This window comes from Oratosquilla oratoria, chromosome 24 (assembly GCF_046742065.1).
Source record: "Oratosquilla oratoria isolate Oo_2021 chromosome 24, ASM4674206v1, whole genome shotgun sequence".
NCBI classification, from domain to species: domain Eukaryota; kingdom Metazoa; phylum Arthropoda; class Malacostraca; order Stomatopoda; family Squillidae; genus Oratosquilla; species Oratosquilla oratoria.
Window position 1 is genome coordinate 5237316 of NC_134800.1, and position 26688 is coordinate 5264003.

General features: G+C 40.0%; 2 protein-coding genes across 2 annotated transcripts in view; both read right to left on the bottom strand.

The window, feature by feature from the left end:
* Pop1 (POP1 ribonuclease P/MRP subunit) overlaps positions 1-26520 on the bottom strand; it is a 52687-nt gene extending 26167 nt beyond the window's left edge. The window contains exon 1 of the mRNA XM_076207540.1: positions 26505-26520. The gene's annotated coding sequence lies outside the window, so the exon portion shown is untranslated. The remainder of the gene's footprint in view (positions 1-26504) is intronic.
* LOC143038264 (uncharacterized) overlaps positions 12059-26688 on the bottom strand; it is a 37792-nt gene continuing 23162 nt past the window's right edge. Inside the window, exons 4-6 of the mRNA XM_076207282.1 lie at positions 26505-26664; positions 21139-23606; positions 12059-12197 (exon numbers count right to left, since the gene is read on the bottom strand). Of these exons, the coding sequence (XP_076063397.1) occupies positions 21912-23606; positions 26505-26664 (1855 nt within the window). The 3' untranslated portion in view covers positions 12059-12197; positions 21139-21911. The remainder of the gene's footprint in view (positions 12198-21138; positions 23607-26504; positions 26665-26688) is intronic.

Consider the following 26688-nt stretch of genomic DNA (forward strand, 5'->3'; position numbering starts at 1 on the left):
CTGACCAATATTACTGACCTTACTGTCACAACTCAAGGCAGGTTGATCACCACCACTTGGGCAGATATAGAAATGTCTTAAATATTTTCTCAGCTTTTCAAAATTGGCTCTTCTGAAGTTTGGTACTGGGATGTTATTCATACTATTCAATTTTTCCCATTAAACGTTAAACCTTATTTCTTGATTATCACTACAATCTAGTCTATCACCCACTTGTATGTTTATTAAATCATCATTGTTTGTTAAGAGTAATTCCAGGGTATTCTCTCCCCTTGTAAGATTGGTAATCAATTGTTTTAAGTTATTTAAAAAAAAAAAAAAAAAAAAAAAAAAAAATCCCCACCTAATAAATTTACCCAGTCGATGCTTCTATAGTCAGTCTCCCACAATCACATCTTTGTACTGTGACACCCTGCGAATTTGTTGAAACAGCAGTTCATTCAGTTCAATATTAAGGTTAGGTCTGTATATATCTTCTGGGTTGAGATCAAACCAGTCAACACAGAGAAAATATTTAACTTTGTGATTTATTACAAGACCAAGAAATCAAGCCACCACCTACTCAAGAACATCCCACACCAAGACATCAACTTCAGAGGTTACATGTCATCCAGATTCAACTGCACCCAAGGGAACTGTGAAGCCTTCCCCTCCACCTATATTGGCATGACAACAATAAGATTATCCCGCCGCCTGTTATACCACTTTCCATTAGGAGCAACTAAATACCATTTAAGAATTGAACACAGTATAGCCCTGACTAGATATATCCTAAAAGAAAACACAGAGGTTTTGAATATATGTACAGACAATAGAGACTTCCCAATCGTAGAGGGATTATATATTAAAGAGTTGAGCCCAAGCTTAAACATACAAGCATACGACCCCAAGGCCCTTGCAAGCAAGCATGCAACAAACTGCCATAAACTCATTGGGACAAAACTCCACAAACCCCAGTATGGGACAAAACCCTACAAAACCAAGCAAGCGATATTTCATCACGACCTGAAGGCGGAGCCTCTTCCAAGCATACAACAGCACGTCACTACCCTAGCTACCCAGTAACCTCTCCCAATTACCCAGTAACATTTCCCAGTTATCTTTAACCTCGCCCAGTGAAAAGCAAGTATGAATTTTAACATATAAAATATCATCACACCATTGATTGAAACATTCCTCCCTAACCCAGAGAAAGAATACCCCAAGCTACTGAAGATGAGTTTTGTACCCGATATCACTATCTGGCAATAGTGACTACCTACAGTGAAGTCATAAACCTCCTATCAAAGGAGAATAAGTCCAAAGTAAGGCATATGGAAAATACTATTAAGAAAATAATAAGCGTACTAGATATCGCTTTCAATGATGTGTGTAAATATATATATATATATATATAATATATATATATATACATATATATATATATGTATATATATATGACACGCAGGAAACCCGCAGTCGGAAAAAATAAACTTCGAATAAAGAAGAATCCTATATTTCGGCTATCAACTGTAGCCCTCTTCAGGAAAGTACATAAGACAGAGTACAGAGGGGACTTATAAGCTACAGAGAAGAGAAGGGATGCGGACAGATGACCTCACTCAGGCGCGGGGCAAACTAGGGTGGCGGAGGAGGGAGGGGGTGAGGAGAGGGGGGTTGTAAGATCCGTACCAGTTTGCTAACTGCTGCGCGTGAAATGATGTCAGGAGTCCACTGCCCTTTAGAAATATTAATATTAGGGCATTCCTCAATTAATGCTGATTCGACTATTTTCCTCCTGAAACCGCAGTGGGACTTGAACACTAATCTGGCCTTACCCCAGTCGAAAGAATGATTCTTATTTTTGACATGAAGAAATACAGCCGAATTTTCTTGCCCATACCTAATTGACCTTTTATGTTCTGCCAATCTAGTGTTCAAGTCTCTCCCGGTTTGACCCAAGTAAACCAAATCACAATCTTTGCAGGGCAAACAATAAACACCAGGTGACTCAACTTCCTTCGGTTTTTGTTGAACGTTCACAATTTGCTTACGCACGGTGTTAGGATAGTGATAGGCAATAGTGAGACGTTCATGAGGAAACAACTTAGTTGAAGAACTGATGGTATTATTGAATGGAATTTTTAAAATGTCCTTAAAGGAGCGGTGAAAGCTTGAGGGGACGGAAGTTTTAAAATGGTTGGCCCTAGCCTTACTGAGGGCTTGGTCCAGAAAACAAGGTGGATAAGCCAACTTCTCAAGTTGACATTTGATCCCCTCAATCTCATGGTCCAGAAATTGAGGACTGCAAATCCTGAAAGCCCTCAAGAAAAGGCCAGAGGCAACACTTTTCTTAACATTGTCAGGGTGATTGCTAAAAAAGTGAAGGTAACTCCCTGAGTGGGTGGGCTTACGGTACACTGTAAAGAATAAATTATCATCAGTTCTTCTTATCAAAATATCCAAGAAAGGGATTTGGTGTCCTTCTTCCCATTCAACTTTAAATTTAAGATTCGGGGTCAATTGGTTCAATTTATCATGGAACACTTCAAATGGGCCCCAAACCGTCATCCCACGCCGAAAAGATATCGTCTACGTACCTGAGCCAAATAATTTCGGGCGGTTTGATGCTGGGCAAAAGGGTACACTCAAAATACTCCATGTATATATTGGCCAAAACAGGAGACAAATTGGAACCCATACTGCAACCGAATTTTTGACGGAAAAATTGGTCTTGAAAGGAAAAAAAAAATTGAAGAAACACAAAGGCGAACTAAAGCAAGAATTTTGTTGACAGGGAGGGGGGAAATGTCTTGAAACTATTGCAGTTTGGTTTCCAAAATGTAAGTACATCATCAACATTAATATTCATAAATAACGAGGAAACATCAAGACTAAGGAGCCTTAAACCCTGTACTTTCATATTTTTTATCTCTGAAATAAAATCACATGAATTTGTGATATGGGAGTTAGAAAAATTCCCAACGTACGGGGATAAAAGATCCGCCAGCCATTTAGCCAGTTTGCTAGTGCAGGAGCCGCTGTTGGATATGATGGGCCTGAGGGGAATGTCTGTTTTATGAACTTAAGGGAGACCATAAAAATATGGGAGCTTAGGGTTGGTAACTTTCAATTCATTAATGCACTTATCAACTGTGATATTACGGACTTGTCTGTTAAACTCGGCGGCTGCGTTCTTGAGGGTATTTTTGGTGAGTTTTTCATAAGTGGCCGAATCATTAAGTAACTCATGGGCTTTCTTAACATATACAGACTGATCTAAAATAACAATATTGCCACCTTTATCCGCTCTTGTGATGATGATGTTGTCAAGCTTCTTTAGAACAGACAGGGCCTCCTTGTGTCTTTTTGGTAGGCCACTTTCATTTTTAAAACATTCGGAAATACCATTTAATAAAACCCCTTTAAGGCTGGCAAGGTCTTTGTCATAGTTGTTGTTAGCTAAATATTTGTCGAAACCTACCAAATAGTCCAGAACATGGTTTCTCTCTTGGCCTTAATTTCGCCCTCACACCCGACTGGGATAAGGCCAGATTAGTGTTCAAGTCCCACTGCGGTTTCAGGAGGAAAATAGTCGAATCAGCATTAATTGAGGAATGCCCTAATATTAATATTTCTAAAGGGCAGTGGACTCCTGACATCATTTCACGCGCAGCAGTTAGCAAACTGGTACGGATCTTACAACCCCCCTCTCCTCACCCCCTCCCTCCTTCGCCACCCGTTTCCCCGCGCTTGAGTGAGGTCATCTGTCCTCATCCCTTCTCTTCTCTGTAGCTTATAAGTCCCCTCTGTACTCTGTCTTATGTACTTTCCTGAAGAGGGCTACAGTTGATAGCCGAAATATAGGATTCTTTTTTATTCGAAGTTTATTTTCTCCGACTGTGGGTTTCCTGTGTGTCATTTACAAATGTGCTACTACATTTCTGTTTAGAAATATATATATATATAATGTTGTGATGCATGAGGTGAAATGGGCAGGGGGATGGGGGGTGAGATAGTATGTGTGAGCAAAATTTGATGCAGCCCGAAGGGCTTTCTCCCCGTCTTCTCCTTTTATGCATGGGAGGACGGAGAGGGGGGTCGCCGATTTAATGAAGCGGCCTCGCTGTGGATGTGCTGTGTCTTGCAACACTGCATCTGACCCAGGGCAGTGGGCAAGGTGCAAGGATGACCCGTCATCCAAGAGGTGCTAAGATAAGAGGGAGGGTGGAGGGGTGTGGAGTGTATTCAGGGAGGGAATGATTTTATGCCTTTTCCTTTTTGGCTACCTCCCTTGTAAGAGGGAAAAAGCCTTGGTATATGTATGTAGGTATATATATATATATATATATATATATATATATATATATATATATATATATATATATACACACACACACACACACACTTTCAACGAATGGACGGCTTGAAGAACGTTCTGAAGAAAAGTGCAGATTGTGGATCCCAACGCAAAGAGAAGTGCCTTTTTGTATTTGCAGGGTGGGGGGAAATTGCTCGTGGGGTAGTGGGAAAGTAAGGAAAGAGGAGAAGGGGAGGGATTGCTGGGAAAATGGAAGGTAATGAGGAAGTAGAGGACTTGGTCCAAACAGACCGCCGTAAAGTAAACAAACGACCACAAGACGAGCTGGAGGACGACGGAATGTCTAATAAGAATGTAAAGATTAGAAGTATAGATAGGAACAATACAGTAGAAAGTGATGAGAATATTTTCAAGGGATTTAAAGAGAGTGGGGGGGACACAAACCCCCCCCGACTGACAAGACTAGAGAAGAAGGTTGATAAGGTGATCGAGGACTTGGAGAGTAGGTTAGGTCATATGAACACCATTTTACAAAGGGTTGAAAGATTGGAAGAACTGGAAAAGGCGAATAAAAACTTAACTGATGAAATAGAAGACCTAAAAAGACAGTTAAGAGAGGTAAAGGTGGAGAATGAGGAATTGAAGAAGAATAGTAAAGAAAACAGAGAAACGATAGCTAAAGAAAGTAAAAATTGGAAGAAAACCCAAGAAGGAAATAAGGTTTCATTCACTGACATAGTCAAACAGCAATTGAAAGAACATACTGAAGACTCAGTTATTAAAGTGATGAGACAAAAGGAGAATATAGTAAGGGATTTAGCAGACAAGAAGAAATGTGTAATTATATTAGGAATGGAAGAGAAACACAACACAGATAGAACCACAAGAATCAAAGAGGAAAATGAAAAAGTAAGCCAATTACTAGAATCAGTTCAGGAAGATGAACCAGAAATTATGAAACAAATCGAAGAGAAATTTAGACTCGGAAAGTATAGCACAGACAAGACCAGACCAATTAAGATTAAATTCAAGTCACAAACAACGGCAGAGAATATCTTATCCAAAACAGGGAAACTAGCAACAAGTGAACAATACAAAAAGATATGGATAAAAAGAGAAATGAATAAAGAGGAAAGAGAGGAAGAAAAGCAGAAAAGACTGGAAGCTAAGGCAAAAAACGAGAACAGAACGGAGTCAGAGAAAGAGAGATTCTATTGGAGAGTAGTGAACATGAAACTAAGGAAGTTCGACATACAAAAGAAAAACATAAGGGAAACAGAGAACACAATGGAAGTGGCAGAAAACTAAGAGTGTCTTACACAAATATAGATGGATTAATAACAGGATTGAATGAACTGAATGATTATTTGAAAGAAAAAGAACCGGACATAATGGGAATTGTAGAAACAAAATTAAAAGGCCCACTACCACCCAACAGTGTAGGACATGATGCATACAATTATTGGATTAGAAACAGAGAGAAAAAGCAAGGGGGTGGAGTTATGTTCCTGACTAAGAAGGATATAAACGTGAAAGGTGTCATATATGGAAAGAATACAGTAGAGATGATTATGATAGAAGTGGAAGACAGAGATAAGAAGAGCAGAAAATTTGTGATCAATTATGTGCCTCCGAAAACAGCCTCATGGGAGGAGAGTGAATATAAAAGTATGTTAGAGGACACAAAGATAGCATTAACTAAAATAATGGAAGACGGAGGAAGAATAGTTATGATGGGCGACTTTAATTGCAAAGAAATCTGCTGGGAAGAAATGACAGTAAAGAGTGGTGATGACTCATGGGGAAATGCTCTACTTGAGATGATTACTGACCATTCAATGACACAATGGATACAAGAGAACACTAGGTATAGAAATGAAGAAGAACCATCGAGGCTAGACTTAATAATTACATCTGAACCTAGAATAGTGGACAAGATTGAATATAAAACACCAATAGGTAAAAGTGACCACATATTGATTGAACTGGAACTTAATGAAGAAAAATATATGAAAAGAAATGAACAATATAGAAAAGGAAGAATGATGTATGAAAAAACTTTGATAAAATAAGAGAATTCTTCCAACAAGAAAACTGGGAAGAAATATACAAAGAAGAAACATCAGTGGAAGAGAAATGGAATATTTTGACAAAAATTTACAAAAAAGGAGTGGAAAAGTATGTCCCAAGACAAAAACAAGAAAAAGAATATGTAAAATACTGGTACAACAAAAGTTGTAGGGAGTTAAAAGACAAAAGAGACAAAGCCTGGACCAGATGGAAAAAAGACAGAAGACCTGAAAATGGAAAATATATACTGGTTATAGAAATGAATATGTACAAAAGTGCAGAGAGGAAAAAAGAAAATATGAAAAAGATGTTATAGAAAAGTGTAAAGATCAACCAAAACTATTCTACAGATTTGTAAACAATAAACTGAAAAACAAACAAGACTTGGAGAAATTAAGACAAGGAGGAGTTGAATACACTGAGGAAATGGAAATGGCAGAAATTATGAACAAACATTTTAAATCAGTGTTTACAAGGGAAAATATACAACCTGAAGAGATTGAGTGGAAAGAAAAAGTCCCCCCTATGGAAGAAATAGAAGTAACAAAGAATGAAATATTGACACACTTGGGTAATTTTGATGTCAGAAAATCGCATGGGCCAGATGAAATAGCAAACTGGATTCTGAAAGAATGCAGGAATGAACTGGCAGACAAAATACATAGCATAATAAGCAGTTCCTTAAAAGAAGGAAAAGTTCCAGAAGATTGGAAAAAAGCAAATATAGTACCTATATATAAAGGAGGAAATAAAGAAGAACCTACCAACTATAGACCAGTCTCTCTAACAAGTACAATAGCAAAAATTTGTGAAAGAATTATCAAAAGTAGATGGGTAAAATACTTGGAAAAAAACAACGTACTAAATCCAAGGCAATTTGGATTCAGACAAGGACGATCATGCGTCACCAATTTAATATGTTTCTATTCAAGGCTAATAGATATAATACAAGAAAGAGATGGATGGGCTGATTGTGCATTTCTAGACCTAAAAAAAGCTTTTGACAAAGTACCACATAAGAAGTTGCTTAAGAAATTAGAATATGAAGGAGGAATACAAGGTAAATTGCTAAATTGGATGGAAGACTTTTTGCAAGAAAGAAAAATGAGAGTAGTGATAAGAGATCAGCACTCAAAATGGAATGAAGTAATAAGCGGTGTCCCGCAGGGAACAGTTCTGGCCCCAATAATGTTTGCTATATATATTAATGATATGGATGAAGGAATTGAAAGCTATATGAGCTTCTTTGCAGATGATGCAAAACTACTGAAAAGAGTGAAAACTGAAGAAGATTGTGAATCACTACAGAGAGATCTAAATAAAGTACAAGAATGGAGTAGGAAGTGGGAGATGGAGTTCAATACAAAAAAGTGTAGTATAATGGAATTTGGAAAAAGCAAAAACAGAATAACAGGATCATATAATTTGGGAGAAGAAGGAATAAAAAAAGTAGAAAATGAGAAGGACCTGGGAGTCATTGTTATGAATAATATGTCACCTGAGAAACATATAAATAAGATTTTTGGAGAAACTTATAATTTAATAAGAACAATCAAAGTGGCATTTACATACCTGGATGAAGAAATGGTGAGGAAAATCCTAATCACCCTGATAAGACCAAGATTGGAATATGCAGCAACGATATGGTCACCAAGTACAAAAAAAATGTATAAAAAAACTTGAAAGAATACAAAGAGCAATCACAAAACTGGCACCAACACTCTCAAAACTATCATATGAAGAGAGACTACAAAAACTTAAACTACAGACACTAGAGCAAAGAAGAGAGAGAGGAGATTTGATAGCTATTTACAGAATCATGAAAGGCATAGAAATTACTGATAGAGAGAATCTGATAAAATGGGATGACAGAAATACAAGAGGACACGGAAAGAAAATAAAAAAAGACAGCTATAGAAGAGATTTGAAAAAGAACAGCTTTCCTCACAGAGTAATAGACAGTTGGAACAAGTTAGATGAGAAAGTGGTGTGTGCAAAAACAATACATGAATTTAAAAATAGTTTAGATAAAATGAGATATGAAGACGGGACCCCACGAGCATAGCTCCCCTTCCCGTAAAATACAACTAGGTAAATACAACTAGGTAAATACACAATTTCGTCAGATGGACGGCGAGAATTGGAGTTCCGAAGAAAAAGGAAAATCTACGTGGATCTCAACGTCAAGGAAGTACCTTATTGTATTTATGGGGAAGGGGAAAGCTCGTGTAGTGGGAAAGTGATAAAAAAGAAGGGGAGGGATTATTGAGGGAAATGGAAGGAAATGAGGAAGAGGGGGACATGGTCCAGGAGGCCAGGCGTCTTGTAAACAAAAGACGGACCGATGATGACGATGATTTCGGTGATGACAGGATCAACAAAAATGTAAAGATTAGAAATATAGATAAGACACAGTGGAAGGTGATGATAATAGTTTCCAGGGATTTAAAGAGGGTGGTGGGGGATACCAACCTCCCCTGATTAGCAAGACTAGAGGTAAAACTTGATCAAATGACCGAGCATTGGGAAAATAGGTTCGGTAACGTAGCCAAGATTGCGCAGAGAGTTGAAAGATTGGAAGAACTAGAGAAGGCGAACAAAAACTTAACTTTAGAAACAGAAGAATTAAAAAGACAGTTAAAAGAAGTTAAAGAGAATGATGAATTAAAGAGGAATAATAGACAATAAAGAGGCCATAGCAAAGGAAGCACAGGGCTGGAAAAAATACAAGAAAACAGTAAAGTTACATTTACTGACAGAATTAAGCAACAAATGAAAGAACAAACTGAAGACTCAGTTATTAAAGTGGGTGGGAACAATGAAAATACATAGATTTTTTTTTGCCAAAAATCTAATCTAAAGATGGATTTTATTTCATATCAGTGGCACACACTGAACCATAATACTGTAAAATAAATAACAGAGTTCAGGTTCACTTATATATATACATATCTATAAACATATATGTATCCATGTATACTTTTTTGCTATGTAGGGATTTAACACAAGATAACTATCTCCTGAGAAATCTCCACATCACAGTTAACATTGGAAGGGCTTTTCTCATACATGTATCAATGACTGCCTAACTTTTATGCAATCAATATATTGGACATTTGAATGGCATTCCTACAGAAAAGTCACATGGTTTTTTCTTCTTTTTACTTAAATATAAATCTCACTCAACAATAAATGTTGATCACTTTCAGCTTCTTTACCACTTCTACGACTACAACTTCAGAATGATATTACACCCAAGGATATATGAGCTGGTTATGGCTGACAAAATACTCTCATGTATGTTTTGAGATATTCCTTTTGAGAAACACATCACATACATCACAACAGAAAGACTTACTTTATGTGTGTTTCATCATGTGTCTTTTGAGATCACATTTTTGTGAGAAAGCTGCAACACACAGCTCACATTGAAAAGGTTTCTCTTTTGTGTGGGTCATTATGTGCCTTTTGAGATTACCCTTCTCTGAGAAAGTTGCACCACATAGGTCACATTGGAAAGGCTTCTCTCCTGTGTGGGTCATAATGTGTCTTTTCAACGTACCCTTCTCAGGGAAGGTTCTTTCACATATATCACACTGGAAAGGTTTCTCTCCTGTGTGGGTCATCTCATGTTTTTTGAGATGGCCCTTCTGTGAGAATGCTGCATCACATAGGTCACATTGGAAAGGCTTCTCTCCTGTGTGGGTCATCATATGATTTATGAGAAGAAACTTCCTTGAAAAGGCTGCATCACATAGGTTACAATGGAAAGGCTTCTCTCCTGTGTGTATCATCACGTGCCTTTTCAGGCTATTCTTCTTTGAGAAAGCAGTTTTACATACATTACACTGAAAAGGCTTTTCCCCTGTGTGGGTCATCATATGTTCTTTGAGATGGCCCTTCTGTGAGAAAGCTGCATCACATAGATTACACAGGAAAGGCTTTTCCCCTGTGTGGTTCATCATATGTTCTTTGAGATGGCCCTTCTGTGAGAAAGCTGCATCACATAAACTACACAGGAAAGGCTTCTCTCCTGTGTGGGTCATAATGTGTCTTTTCAGTGTACGCTTCTCTGAGAAAGCTCTTTCACATATATCACACTGGAAAGGTTTCTCTCCTGTGTGGGTCATCTTATGTTTTTTGAGATGGCCCTTCTGTGAGAATGTTGCATCACATAGGTCACAATGGAAAGGCTTCTCTCCTGTGTGGGCCCTCACGTGCCTTGTGAGGTCACTCTTGTGTAAGAAGGCTGCATCACATATGCCACATTGGAAAGGCTTCTCTCCTGTGTGGGTCATCATATGCCCTTTGAGATGGCTCTTCCATGAGAATGCTGCATCACATAGGTCACAATGGAAAGGCTTCTCTCCTGTGTGGATCCTCATATGCCTTATGAGAAGAAACTTCCTTGAAAAGGCTGCATGACACAGGTCACAATGGAAAGGCTTCTCTCCTGTGTGGGTCCTCATATGCCTTTTGAGACTGTTCTTCTGTGAGAAAGCTGCATCACATAGGTCACATTGGAAAGGCTTCTCTCTTGTGTGGATCCTCATATGCCTTATGAGATCACACTTCCTTGAAAAGGCTGCATGACATAGGTCACAATGGAAGGGCTTCTCTCCTGTGTGGGTCATCACATGCATTTTCAGGCTACTCTTCTCAAAGAAAGCAGTTTCACATACATTACACTGAAAAGACTTCTCTCCTGTGTGGGTCAGAATGTGTTTTTTCAGCTTACCCTTCTCTGAGAAAGCTCTTTCACATATATCACACTGGAAAGGTTTCTCTCCTGTGTGGGTCATCATATGTCCTTTGAGATGGCTCTTCTGTGAGAATTCTGCATCACATAGGTCACAATGGAAAGGCTTCTCTCCTGTGTGGGTCCTCACATGCTTTATGAGGGTACTCCTCTGTGAGAAGGCTACATCACACAGGTCACATTGGAAAGGTTTCTCTCCTGTGTGGGTCCTCACATGGTCTTTGAGATTACTCTTGTGTGAGAAAGCTGCACCACATAGGTCACATTGTAAAGGCTTCTCTCCTGTGTGGGTCCTCACATGCCTTTTGAGATTGCTCTTGTCTGAGAAAGCTGCATCACATAGGTCACATTGGAAAGGCTTCTCTCCTGTGTGGATCCTCATATGCCTTATGCGAAAAAACTTCCTTGAAAAGGCTGCATCACATAGGTCACAATGGAAAGGCTTCTCTCCTGCATGTATCATCACATGACTTTTCAGGCTACTCTTCTCCGAGAAAGTAGTGTCACATACATTACACTGAAAAGGATTTTCTCCTCTGTGGGTCATCACATGTTGCTTGAAACTACCCTTCTATGAGAAACCTGCATCACATAGGCCACCTTGGAAAGGCTTCTCTTTTGTGTGAGCCATCACATGGCCTCTGAGCCTACCCTTTGATGAGAAAGCTATGTCATATAGGGCACACTGGAAAGGCTTCTCCATCTATGGGTCATCACTTACATTTTCAGATTACCTGTGTGAAAGTTGTACCACACAGGCCACACATATGGGTCATAAAATGATCTTTGAGATTTTTTTTAATGTGAGAAAGGTACACTGCATAAATCATGCTGGAAAGGCTTCTCTCTTGTGTGTGTCATTACTTAGTTTTTAAGACCATTCTGCACAGAGAAAACTGCATCACATTCATCACACTAAAAAGTATTCTCTCTTCTATTAGTCATTATATGGCTTTTCAGACTACACTTTACTGAGAAAACTGCATCACATTAAAAGGGCTTCTGAACTGTGTGGTTCCTCACATGCTTTTGGAAATCGTGCCTGTGTCAAAGTACAAACCTGAATAGCTGAAATGGATTGACATTGAATATTTAAATGCAACAGGGTATTCCTGAAGAAGCATCCCCATATAACAAAATTGTGACTTACCATCAGCATATTTGCGTAATTGGAAGAAGTATGGGTGAATCACTATCATATACACAAGTGCACCTGAGACACTAACCTAATCAATTAAAAATGTAGCAAATCTTCGAATACATAACCCACTTGTGAAATAAAGTGGAATATGGCGATAATGTGTAGCCCATGTACCACCAGAAGCATCACATATTTCTACAGAAACAGACAAACCCTATGCCACAGTATTTTTTCCTCCATTCTAATTATACTTAATTTTAAAGAATGGTATGTGTTCCCATGTATGATTTGCTACTTTTATAATTAAAAAATCAAACTGATCTTTAAAAGCAAACTGCCAAACAACTATGTCCTATTTTTTTTTTTTCCTAGCATTTTTTGTTTCATTCAAATTTCACACACAATTTTTGCTTCCCCACCCAAATACCCTGCTTTCCCATTGCCTCTCAATTTTTGTGTGGGTGATGTGATAAGGGCAAATCTATAAGACTGTGCATCTTGGAAAAATAACTTAGTTGTGCAATTCTTAAAATTTACCCAAACAAAAGATTATGGTAAATTTTTAGAACTGCAAACCTTTGCAATACAGTAATACAAAATTAAATAATCTTGTAAATTATACATCAATGTAAAACACATTATTCTTGGTGGAAATCAGTAGTAGAAACAGTTGCTAAAAGCTATTAACAAGCAAACATGGCTGCTTTGACTATTTGGAACGCCATGTTTGTTTTCATACAGGCGGAGGTAAAAAAAATTAAAGTATGCTAAATTTGTATATTATAACCCAACCTAACTTAACCAAATCTACCTACCTAACCTTATCGGTATTTAGCAATGTGGTACCTGTAATTTTAGAGGTCATCAGCCCATCGTTGTCATCTCCAAATTTATCTAAACAAAAATGACGTCTAAAGGAGTCTATGCAACTTTGTTCATAGCTTTTAGCAACTGTTTATTTATTTCTGCCAAGAATAAGACATATCATGATGTATTACAATTTACAAAAAATATTTAATTTTCTATCACTATATCACATAGATGTGCACTTAAAAAAAATATTGGGTTCATCCATGTCTAGAGAAAGGAAACAGTGGAACGTTGGTAAAATATATATAAATATATATATATATACATACACCAAAGGCTTTTTCCCCCTTACACGGGAGGTAGCCAAAAAGAAAAAGGGCATAGAAATCACTCCCACCCACTTCACCTCCCGTACATTCCACTCCCCTCCAATCTTGGCACCTCCTGGATAACGGGTCATCCCTGCATCCTCTCCACTGCCCTGGGTCAGAAGCAGCAAGTCCGCTTCATAAATTCAGCGACCTCCCCTCTCCGTCCCCTCATGCAGAAAAGAAGACGGGGAGAAATCCCTTCGGGCTGCGTCAAATTTTTTCATACATACTTCCTCACCCTCCCACTCCCCCTCATGCATCACAGCCTCATCCATACATAACCCTTCTCCATTCACCCCTATCTTCTGTCTTCTCCTGTCCTTCCTCCACAGACATTCCTCTCTTTTGTAAAGCCCCTTTCACCCCATCCATCTCATCCTAGGATGCCCCCTCATATTCACTCCTTCCACCTCCGCCTTCTACACTTCTTTTACTAATCTTTCTTCACTCATTCTTTCCATGTGTCCAAACCATCCTAATACTCTTTCATCAACCCTATCTCCCAGTTCCCTTTCCACCCCTGTTCTCCTCCTCACCTCATTTCTCACTCTATCTAGCCTAGTAACCCCTATCATACTTCTCAGACATTTCATCTCGAACACATTCAAACTCCTTCTCTCTTCCTCTCTCATGTTCCATGTTTTTGCCCTGTACATTGCTGTTGGCACAATCACTCCTTCATATAACCTCCTCTTAGCATCCATTCCCAGATGTCTATTTCTCATTACACTTTTTAATCCACCAAGGCATTTACTCGCTTCTCTCAATCTACATTCTACCTCCACCCCCACTCCTCCCTTTCCTGTCACATTCGCACCCAAGTATCTAAAACTATCCACTTCCTCCTTATATATATATATATGTATTGAGACATTGTGAAATGTTTGAGGAATCCCACACTCACGTCTCTGCCCACCAACCGTCCCTTGCCCAGTTGGTGGGATTGTGGTGTCGCAGTACTATGTATACTGTCAGTGTCATGCAGGATCAACGTTCCTCTGAGGAAGCTGTAAGCAAAACTGGTCAGGAATAAACTCGGCCTTAGACCCGTGTCTTTCTCTTCCTCCTTCCATATATATAAATATAAATATATATATATACTGTATATATATTTTACAATGTACAACTCACTATAACTTCATTTGGTAACCCCCTTCCCCCATGATTGGGTTTAAGTTGATCGTATTATGATTATTATTATTTTTTTTTTTGTACAGAAAGGATCTCTAATAAAACACCACTAAGTACATACATACATATACCAAGGCTACCTCTTACAAGGGAGGTAGCCAAAAAGGAAAAGGCATAAAATCATTCCCACCCATTCCATTCCTGAATACACTCCACACCCCTCCACCCTCCCTATTATCTTAGCACCTCCTGGATGACGGGTCATCCCTGCACCTTGTCCACTGCTCTGGGTCAGAAGCAGTGTCACAACACACATCACATCCTCAGCAAGGCCACTTCATTATATCAGCGACCCCCCTCTCTGTCCACCCATGCATAAAAGGAGAAGACGAGGAGAAATCCCTTTGGGCTGCGTCAAATTTTGCTCACACATACTACTTCAGACCCCATCCCCACCCATTCCATCTCATGCATTACAACATCATCCATATATACCGTAACCATTCTCTATTCTCCACTGTCTTCTGTCCTCTTCCGTCCTTCCTCAACAGACATTCCTCTCTTCCCCAAAGCCCTTTTCACCCCATCCATCCACCTCATCCTAGGACGTCCCCTCATGTTCACTCCCTCCACATCTGCCTTCCATACCTCTTTTACTAGTCTTTCTTCACTCATTCTTTCCATGTGTCCAAACCATCCTAATACTCTTTCATCAACCCTATCTCCCAACTCCCTTTCCACCCCTGTTCTCCTCCTCAACTCCTCATTTCTCACTCTATCTAGTTTAGTAACACCCATCATACTTCTCAGACACCTCATCTCAAACACATTCAAACGCCTTCTTTCTTCCTCTCTTATGTTCCATGTTTCTGCCCCATACAGTGCTCGGCACAATCACTCCTTCATGCGACTCGATGGTGCAGTTGGTAGAGCACTGGACTGGGAAGTACGGTAGTGCTTGCAGTACCCAGTTCGAATCCTGGCCAGAGCCGAAATTATTTCGGTATCGCTGTGCTTCGGATCGTTACTCTGACTCTCGTGGGCAGGGAGTTAGGGGTGGGTGGGTGTGAAAGGTCATAGCATTACCCATAGATCGGTCATATAAGCTCTGAGCTCTCTTCCGGGAGGGAAACAGCTGTCGATCACGAGTCCAACACGTGATCCAAAGACCAAGGTGAAGGTGAATACAGTCTCCTCTTAGCATCCATTCCCAAATGTCTATTCCTCATTACACTTTTTAATCCACCAAGGCATTTGCTTGCTTCTCTCAATCTACATTCTACCTCCACTTTCACCTTTTCCTGCCACATTTGCACCCAAGTATCTAAAACTATCCAATTCCTCCAGTCGTTCTCCCTTAATGCTCACTTCCAGTCTGCTGCCACTTTCACCCCTTGAACATCTCATCACCTTACTTTTACCCACATTTATCTTCAGCTTTCTTCTATCACACACTCTCCCAAATTCTGTCACTAACTTCCTCAGTCCCTCCTCTGATCCTGCCACAAGCGCAGTGTTGTCCGCAAACAACAGCTGGCTCACCCCCTACTTTTCTCCATTTTCTTTAACCATCTCCAATCCCTGACCCACCACCCCTGCATTTACCTCTCGCACTACCCCATCCATGTACAAGTTGAACAGCGAGGGCAACATAACGCATCCCTGACAAAGTCCCACCTTTACCTCAAACCACTCGCTCTCTCCATTTCTAATCCTGACACAAGCTCTACTACTCTCATAAAAACTCTTGACAGCTCCTAGAAGCTTTCCTCCTATCCTGTATATCTGCATAACCTCCCACAGTGCCTTTCTGTTTATCCTGTTGTAAGCCTTTTCCAGATCCATAAAAGCCCAAAAAACATCCTTTCCCTTTCCTATAGCTTTCTCACATATTTGTCTTACTACAAAAATCTGATCTACATAACCTCTACCCGTCCTAAATCCACACTGTTCCTCGCCAATTACTCCCTCTGTTCTCTTCTAATCCTCTCAATCAAGATCCTCCCATAAGCCTTCCCAACTACACTTAACAAGCTAATCCCATTGAAACTACTACATTCACACTTGTCCCCTTTTCCCTTGTAAAGTGGAACTATACAGGAACTCCTCCAGTCCTCCAGCACTCTACACTCTCTCCAGCAAACATTAAATAACCTCACCAGCTAGTCCACCATCACTGTACCTCCTTTTTTTTAGATATTCTCCATGGCATCCATCCAGACCAGGTGCCTTACCTACTATCATCTTAACAACTGCCTTCACTTTATCCTTCCTTATTTCTCCTCACTCATCACAGTCATTTTCTTAGCATTTCCCACTGCAGCTATCTTTCCTTCCCTATCCTCCTTCACATTTAGCAACTCCCTAAAATATTCTGCCCATCTTCCCCTTACTGCCTTCTCTTCCATTATCATCTCTCCATCTGCACCTTTTACCTTTTCTTCTCTACTTGATTCGCCTCTTCTTCCTCTCTTAATTTCTTTCCAAAACATCTTTTTATTACTTACAAAATTTTCTGCCATACTCTTACCCCATTTCACATCTGCTCTCCTCTTTGCCTCCTTTACCTTTTGCTTTACTTCTCTTTTCTTTTCTTTGTACCTCTCATATGACTCCCTTGTCCTATTTTGTAACCAATCTGTGAAAGCTCGCTTCTTCTCTTCTACAACCTTCTTTGTTTCCTCATCCCACCATTCACTACCCTTCCTTCTATTTCCTCCTGTCCTTCTTGTTCCACACACCATCTTTGCACACTTTGTGACTCCCTCCCTGAACCATCCCCATTCCTCCTCCACTCCTAGCTCTACTCTATCCTTCACTCCTCCCTCAGCTTCTTCTTGTACTCCATCTCCTTTTCATTTAAAGAGTTCACTCTAAGCACCCCCCTACCTTTTGTCCTTTTCCTCTTTCTCCATCTATCGTCCACTCTCAACTTACCTTCCACCAAAAAATGATCTGATATTCCCCCACTCTCTCCCCTTAGCACATGTACATCCTTAACTCTTCCTATCATCCTCCTATCTACCACTACATAATCCATTAGCACATTATCTACCACCCATCCATCTACCACCCTCTCCCATGTGTACTTATGCTTGACTTCTTCCGAAGCACTGTATTCGCTATCATCAATTCTCTTTCTAGACACATCTCAACCATCAACTCTCCAGTACGATTCTTTCCTGGAACTCCACATTTCCCAACCACTCCATCAATTGGATCATTTCCTACCCTAGCATTAAGGTCTCCCAGTACTATTACATTGACATTTCTCCCTAATCCCTCTATGCACTCATTTAAATCTATCCAAAAAGCCTCCCTTTCTTCTACACTCTTCTCACTGCCAGGCCCATATGCACTTACAAAAACCCACATCTTTCCCAGTTTCACCTTCATCCACATTATCCTTGAGGAAACCTCCTTCCACTCCACTACACGTTTACTTATATCTTCACTTACTAGTATAGCCACCCCTTCTCTCCCTCACCCTCTCTTCACTCCTGATAACCTCGCACATACACTCCCAAACTTACACTTGCCCTTCCCTTTCAGCTTAGTTTCACTCAAAGCCAACACATCCATCTTCTCACAAACATACTACCTATCTCTTCCCTTTTGCTCTCATCTGTACCACATCCACGCTCATTAAAAGACCCAAACCTTAGAGTGCTGGTCAGAAAACTCCTAGACCCTCTTATGCCTTTACTTTTTTTTAGGAATGTCCCCTGTGGGGCTACAGGGAGAAGGATGCCTGGTCCCATTCCCCGTCCCTTTTTTCTTGCCTCTTACGATCCAAGTGGAAGTACTTGGTGGCAGTATTCTTTTCCCCCACCACAGGGTAGGTAGGCGAAAAAGGAAATAAATATTCAGAGAAATTGTATAAGACAGTAACAATGGGTTGGGGGACAGCATAACGGAGGGACAGTTGTAGTATAAAAGTGTCATAATTTCTCTATGAACAGAGTTTTCCTCTATCACAAAGTGATGCGTGGCTCTGGTCCATAGGGGCACCCCATATAGACCCTAAAGTATCAACTGCATGCTACTTTGCCACAATAACATGCAGCCAATATACACACACATATATACAGAGAGAAAGCTTGGGCCCTGTTAAGGAGATGTTGTTGCATCTTAACATAATAGACTCTATAATTCATCACATAATCACCAAAGCCTTGACAAAAGGTTAAAAATTATTAATAATGTCACAACACTTTGGGGTATTGATGTCAACAAGTAGCACCACAATGCTCTACTGGTGTAGCTCAAATGACCAGGACTGCATTACCATATCTACGTTGAGATGATATTAATAATGATATAAGAAATATACATGTGTATCCATTTATGTAATTTTAAATGAAAATAATATTTTATTTTATTTATTCAAGACATTAGAAGTACCATAAATAAAAAGATAAAAAAACAGTAGGTATATGAATATAATTTACTAGCCTGATGTGGTAGCTACAAATCAGATAATTGACTAATTTTGTCAGTGTTGTACACCTGATTGAATGATTAATTTTCAGACTTTATTAGTCTATGCAGCTTATTTTGAAACTCAACACTTTCAGGGGATGCATCCAAGGCTTTACTATATATCCTCTTATTAGAGAGACCACATCCAATCTTAAGCCTGATCTCCCATCCTTTGGAAGCCTTCAAATTAGTAATGTTTGGTGAACTGGTCTAATTTAGCTTCTAACTCCACTGTCTTTACAAACATGCAGCATTTCCCTCCTAACTGCCCCAGCCATTTCAGGCAAGGTCCAGGTCTGCATAGCAAGATTTAGCCATAATATTTCTGCTGTGGTGATATGAGGTAACAATAGTCAGCCTTGATTTCTTGTGTGGTTGTCTGGGGGAGGTCATAGTGCTCACAGCAATGGAAAATGGTCCAGCTTCCATCAAACTTCTTTATTTTTAGCTTTTTCTCCAGGGTCAGGACTCTCTTTACTCTCTGAGGGGCTGCTCGGGTCATAGAAACAATCTACAGGACCAAGTAAAGCACTCCCACTACCTACAAGGGTAGGGGCACAACCAAAATGACAATTGTTTTCAGATGTTACATACATACATACATATACCAAGGCTTTTTCCCCCTTACAAGGGAGGTAGCCAAAAAGGAAAAGGCATAAAATCATTCCCACCCATTCCATCCCTGAATACACTCCACACCCCTCCACCCTCCCTCTTATCTTAGCACCTCCTGGATGACGGGTCATCCCTGCACCTTGTCCACTGCCCTGGGTCAGAAGCAGTGTCGCAACACACAGCACATCCACAGCAAGGCTGTTTCATTAAATCGGTAACCCCCCATTGCATAAAAAGGAGAGGACGGGGAGAAATCCCTTCGGGCTGCGTCAAATTTTGCTCACACATACTACCTCACCCCCCATCCCCCCGTCCATTCCACCTCATGCAATCACATCATCCATATACAACCATTCTCCATTCACCTCTGTCTTCCGTCCTCCCTAAACAGACATTCCCCTCTTCACCCCATCCATCCACCTTATCCTAGGACGTCCCTTCATGTTCACTCCCTCCACATCTGCCTTCCATACCTCTTTTACTAGTCTTTCTTCACTCATTCTTTCCATGTGTCCAAACCATCCTAATATTCTTTAATCAACCCAAACTCCCAGCTCCTTTTCCACCCCTGTTCTCCTCCTCACCTCCTCATTTCTCACTCTATCTAGCCTAGTAACCCCCATCATACTTCTCAGACACCTCATCTCAAACACATTCAAACTCCTTCTCTCTTCTTCTCTTATGTTCCATGTTTCTGCCCCATACAGTGCTGTTGGCACAATCACTCCTTCATACAGTCTCCTCTTAGCATCCATTCCCAAATGTCTATTCCTCATTACACTCTTTAATCCATCAAGGCATTTACTTGCTTCTCTCAATCTACATTCTACCTCCACCTTTTCCTGCCACATTTGCACCCAAGTATCTAAAACTATCTACTTCCTCCAGTCGCTCTCCCTTAATGCTCACTTCCAGTCTACTGCCACTTTCACCCCTTGTACATCTCATCACCTTACTTTTACCCACATTTATCTTTAGCTTTCTTCTATCACATACTCTCCCAAACTCTGCCACCAACTTCCTCAATCCCTCCTCTGATCCTGCCACAAGCACAGTGTCGTCCGCAAACAACAGCTGGCTCACCTCCCACTTTTCTCCATTTTCTTTAACCATTTCCAATCCCTGACCCACTACCCTTGCATTTACCTCTCGCACCACCCCATCCATGTATAAGTTGAACAGCCAGGGCGACATAACGCATCCTTGACAAAGTCCCACCTTTACCTCGAACCACTCACTCTCTCCATTTCCAATCCTGACACAAGCTCTACTACTCTCATAAAAACTCTTGACAGCTCCCAGAAGCTTTCCTCCTATCCCATATATCTGCATAACCTCAGATGTTAAGAAGCATAAAGTCCTGCATGTAGATGGAAAGGAGCAATGCTGAATTGCCTAGAGGTGCAGCCCATCCCTGGATCACATAATGTCATATGTTCTCATAACTTGTTGTGCTTACCAGAATCTGCCTCACAGCCTGTTTGCTGGTGGAACAATGAAAATGCATAGATCTTTAGTGCCAAAAATTTAATATAAAGATGGATTTTATTTCATATGAATAGCACACACAGAACCATAATACTGTAAAATAACAGAGTTCATTTATATATATACATATTTATACTTCTTTACTATGTAAGGATTTAACACAAGATAACTATCTCCTGAGAAATCTCCACATCACAGTTAACATTGGAAGGGTTTTTCTCATCCATGTATCAATGACTGCCTAACTTTTATGCAATCAATATATTGGGCATTTGAATGGTATTCCTACAGAAAAGTCACATGGCTTTTTTTTTCCTCTGTTTCCAATTAAATACAGATCTCACTCAACAATAAATGTTGATCACTTTCAGCTTCTTTACCACTTCTATGACTACAACTTCAGAATGATATTACACCCAAGAATACATGAGCTGGTTATGGCTGACAAAATACTCTCATGTATGGGTCATGTGAATTTTGATATATTCCTTTTGAGAAACACGTCACAACAGAAAGGCTTATCATTGTGTCTTTTGAGATCACACTTTTGTGAGAAAGCTGCAACACACAGCTCACATTAAAAAAGTTTCTCTTTTGTATGGGTCACCATGTGCCTTTTGAGATTACCCTTCTCTGAGAAAGCTGCATCACATAGGTCACATGGAAAGGCTTCTCTCCTGTGTGGGTCATAATGTGTTTTTTCAGTGTATCCTTCTCTGAGAAAGCTCTTTCACAAATATCACACTAGAAAGGTTTCTCTCCTGTGTGGGTCATCATATGTCCTTTGAGATGGCCCTTCCGTGAGAATGCTGCATCACATAGGTCACAATGGAAAGGCTTCTCTCCTGTGTGGGTCATCATATGTTCTTTGAGATGGCCCTTCCGTGAGAATGCTGCATTGCATAGGTCACATTGGAAAGGCTTCTCTCCTGTGTGGGTCCTCATATGCCCTTTGAGATTACCCTTCTGTGAGAAAGCTGCATCACATAGGTCACATTGGAAAGGCTTCTCTCCTGTGTGGATCCTCATATGGCTTATGAGAAGAAACTTCATTGAAAAGGCTGCATCACATAGATCACAATGGAAAGGCTTCTCTCCTGTGTGGGTCATCACATGCCTTTTCAGGTTACTCTTCTCCGAGAAAGCAGTTTCACATATATTACACTGAAAAGGCTTCTCTCCTCTGTGGGTCATCACATGTTGCTTGAGACTACCCTTCCGTGAGAATGCTGCATCACATAGGTCACAATTAAAAGGCTTCTCTCCTGTGTGGGTCACAATGTGTTGTTTCAGCTTACTCTTATCTGAGAAAGCTCTTTCACATATATCACACTGGAAAGGTTTCTCTCCTGTGTGTGCCATCATATGTACTTTGAGCTGGCGCTTTTGTGAGAATGCTGCATCACATAGGTCACAATGGAAAGGCTTCTCTCCTGTGTGGGTCCTCACATGCTTTGTGAGGGTACTCCTGTGTGAGAAGGCTACATTACACAGGTCACATTGGAAAGGCTTCTCTCCTGTGTGGGTCCTCACATGAGCTTTAAGACTACCCTTCCGTAAGAAAGTTGCATCACAAAAGTCACATTGGAAAGGTTTCTCTCCTGTGTGGGTCCTCCCATGGGTTTTAAGACCACCCTTCTGTGAGAATGATGCATCACATAGGTCACAATGGAAAGGCTTCTCTCCTCTGTGGGTCATAATATGTTTTTTAAGCTTACTCTTCTCTGAGAAAGCTCTTTCACATATATCACACTGGAAAGGTTTCTCTCCTGTGTGGGTCATCATATGTCCTTTGAGATTTCCCTTCAGTGAGAAAGCTGCATCACATAGGTCACACTGGAAAGGCTTCTCTCCTGTGTGGGTCCTCACATGGGTTTTAAGACCACCCTTCTGTGAGAATGATGCATCACATAGGTCACAATGGAAAGGCTTCTCTCCTGTGTGGGTCATAATATGTTTTTTCAGCTTACTCTTCTCTGAGAAAGCTCTTTCACATATATCACACTGGAAAGGTTTCTCTCCTGTGTGGGTCATCATATGTCCTTTGAGATGGCCCTTCTGTGAGAATGCTGCATCACATTGGTCACAATGGAAAGGCTTCTCTCCTGTGTGGATCTTCATATGCTTTATGATATAATCCTTCCTTGGAAAGGCTGCATCACATAGGTCACAATGGAAAGGCTTCTCTCCTGTGTGGGTCATCACATGCCTTTTCAGGTTACTCTTCTCCGAGAAAGCGGTTTCACATACCTTACATTGAAATAGCTTCTTTCCTCTGTGGGTCATCACATGTTGCTTGAGATTACCCTTCTCTGTGAAAGCTGCATCATGTAGGCCACAATGGAAAGGTTTCTCTTTTGTGTGAGCCATCACATGGCCTCTGAGCCTACCCTTTGGTGAGAAAGCTATATCATATAGGGCACACTGGAAAGGCTCCCTCTATGGGTCATCACGTTTTCAGATTACTAGTCTCTTTTATGGGTCATATATTTTTTCAGACTACACTGAGAAAGCTGCATCACACTATAAGGGCTTCTGATCTACTGTATGTGGTTCCTCAAATATTTTTTCAAATTGTGCCTATGTCAGATTATAACCCTGAATAGCTGAAATGAAGTGACAATGAATATTCAAATGCAACAGGGTATTCCTTAAGAAGCATACCCATATATCAAAATATGGGAAGAATTATGGGAAAATCACTATCATATACACAAGTGCACCTGAGACATTAACCTAACCAATTAAAAATGTCATAAATCTTCAAACTTAGAACCCATTTGAGAAATGAAATGGAATAAGGCAATAATGTGTAGCCCATGTACCACCATAAGCATCAGTTGGCATATTTCTACAGAAAGACAAATCATCCTCTATTGTATTATTCCCTCCATTCTAATTGTACCTAATTTTAAAGAATGCTATGTTTTCCATTGTATGATGTGCTACTTTTATCATAAAAAAATCAAACTGATCTTTCAAAAGCCACAATTGTCCAACTTCAGGGAAATTATCATACATTAACCTGATAAATACCATTCAGGAAAGGATATAGGGTATGGTGGAAAAAAGAAAAAAGCTAATCTTAAACCTGGTAATACAATTTTTATAATTTGATAACATGATGGCACCTGGGATGGGAAAGTAGATCAAAGTTCTAAACCATAGAAAACAATAATACACTTTCTTTCAGTGGGAAAAGGCCAAAGTAATTGTGGACATAGAAACACTTGACTTGTATTTATATGACATGGAATTCTGCATCTACAGGAAGTCCTGAAATTTTTTACCATAATCACTGTGCTATCTGACCAAATTGATCATTCCTGGGCATGTTACCACCGGACAGGTAGTACTGTACATTACTGAAAAATCTGGGGTGCATTTCCGTCAATGCATTATAAATATATATATATATATATATATATATATATGCTTAAGTAACCACTAGGAAAAGTAAACTAACGAAGCAGAGCGCTTTCGTATAATTACATCTTCAGTGCAGATACAAAGAAGGAATTATAAAATTATAATTCCTTCTTTGTATCTGCACTGAAGATGTAATTATACGAAAGCGCTCTGCTTCGTTGATTTACTTTTCCTAGTGGTTACTTACGCATTTGTGAACACATGCTCCTAGTGTTTTTTTTTATTGCATATATATATATATATATATATATATATATATATATATATATATACACACAATGGATATATGTAAGCATATATATAGATCTTTTGGTAATGCACCACCTGTCCAGCAGTAATGCGCTCAGCTCTGCTAATATCCTGACTAGTCTTATTTTGACCAGAGTTCTTATAGCTCAAACAAGATAGTGTACATGCTGTACCTTGTTTTTACAAATTTCTACATACATACATACATATACCAAGGCTTTTTCCCCCTTACAAGGGATGTAGTCAAAAAGGAAAAGGCATAAAATCATTCCCACCCATTCCATCCCTGAATACACTCCACACCCCTCCACCTTCCCTCTCATCTTAGCACCTCCTGGGGTATTGGCTGCATGTTATTGTGGCAAAGTGGAATGCAGTTGATACTTTAGGGTCTATATGGGGCGCCCCTACAGACCAGAGCCACACATCATTTTGGCTGTGATAGAGGAAAACTCTGTTCATAGAGAAATGATGACACTTTTATACTACAACTGTCCCTCCGTTATGCTGTCCCCCAACCCCTTGTTACTGCCCTCTACAATTTCTCTGAATATTCATTTCCGATTTCGCCTACCTTCCCTGTGGTGAGGGAACAGAATACTGCCACCAAGTATTTCCACTAGGATCGTAAGAGGCGAGAAGAAAGGGACAGGGATTGGGACTAGGCATCCTTCTCCTTGTAGTCCCACTGGGGACATTTCTTAAAAAAAAAAAAAAAAAAAAAAAAAAAAAAAAAAAAGCAAAGGCATTGCAAATTTCTAATGTAAAAATTGAGTTTGCACCATACATGTGAGATACACAAAGAGCATAGTAAAATAAAATCATGTGGACAAAAACTGTAATGATTTTTTTTAATAAGGCTGAGAAGGGGCGGCCAAGGGGGCCATGCCCCCCCCCCCCCGATATTTCTTTCCTTGTATGAAATGAAATACACTAACCATTCATTGTCTGGTGTTTGCTTGTTGAATTGTTTTTTTGTCTCCTTGTATTTTTACACAGCGGTAAGTACATTAATATATCTATGTCACTCTGATATATATAGTCATATATGAGAGACTGGGTGGAGGAAGAATAAGCGAAGATGGGCTGGAACTTTTTTATTGCTTATACGTTTCGACCAACTCGGTCTTCTTCAGTAAGCTGTCTACAAACAGTTGGACCACATATTTAGACAGCTTACTGAAGAAGACAGAGTCAGTCGAAACGTATAAGCAATAAAAAAGTTCCAGCCCATCTTCGCTTATTCTTCCTCCACCCAGTCTCTCATCTGTCTAAACCATTCATCAAATAGTCATATATATAAGTGGTCCTGGGCATGACATGAAACTGCATCCAATGATGGGGCCGTAGAATGGGAGATATACAGTTTTGGAGAGAGTGGAGCTGCTCCTTAGCCTCTGTAAAAGATCAACTAGCCCTTCTGGTAAGATACATAGACATGAAGGGAAATATCCATGAGGATTTTCTAGGATTTGAGGAGGCCACTGATGAAAATGGCAATGCAATAGCAGAGCTAATTGTTTCCAAACTCAGGAATATGGTTTGGATCTCAGCCTTCTGAGAGGTCAGGAATATGATAGATGTGCAGCAATGAAGGGAGATACAAACAAAGCTCCAGCACACAATAGGCAGATTTACAAAAAGGCAATTTTCACTCACTGTAGCAGTTGTGTCGTCAGACTGGTATTGTCTCAAGCTGCAAAGGTACAAGATATCAATAACTTTGTGGGACCAGTTAAGGAAATCACAAACTTCATGCGCACCAGTGCCAAGAGGATGAGAGAATTTGACACCAAAGTGTTTGAACAGAAGCAGTCTCCTGCATATGGGTAATCTCACAAGA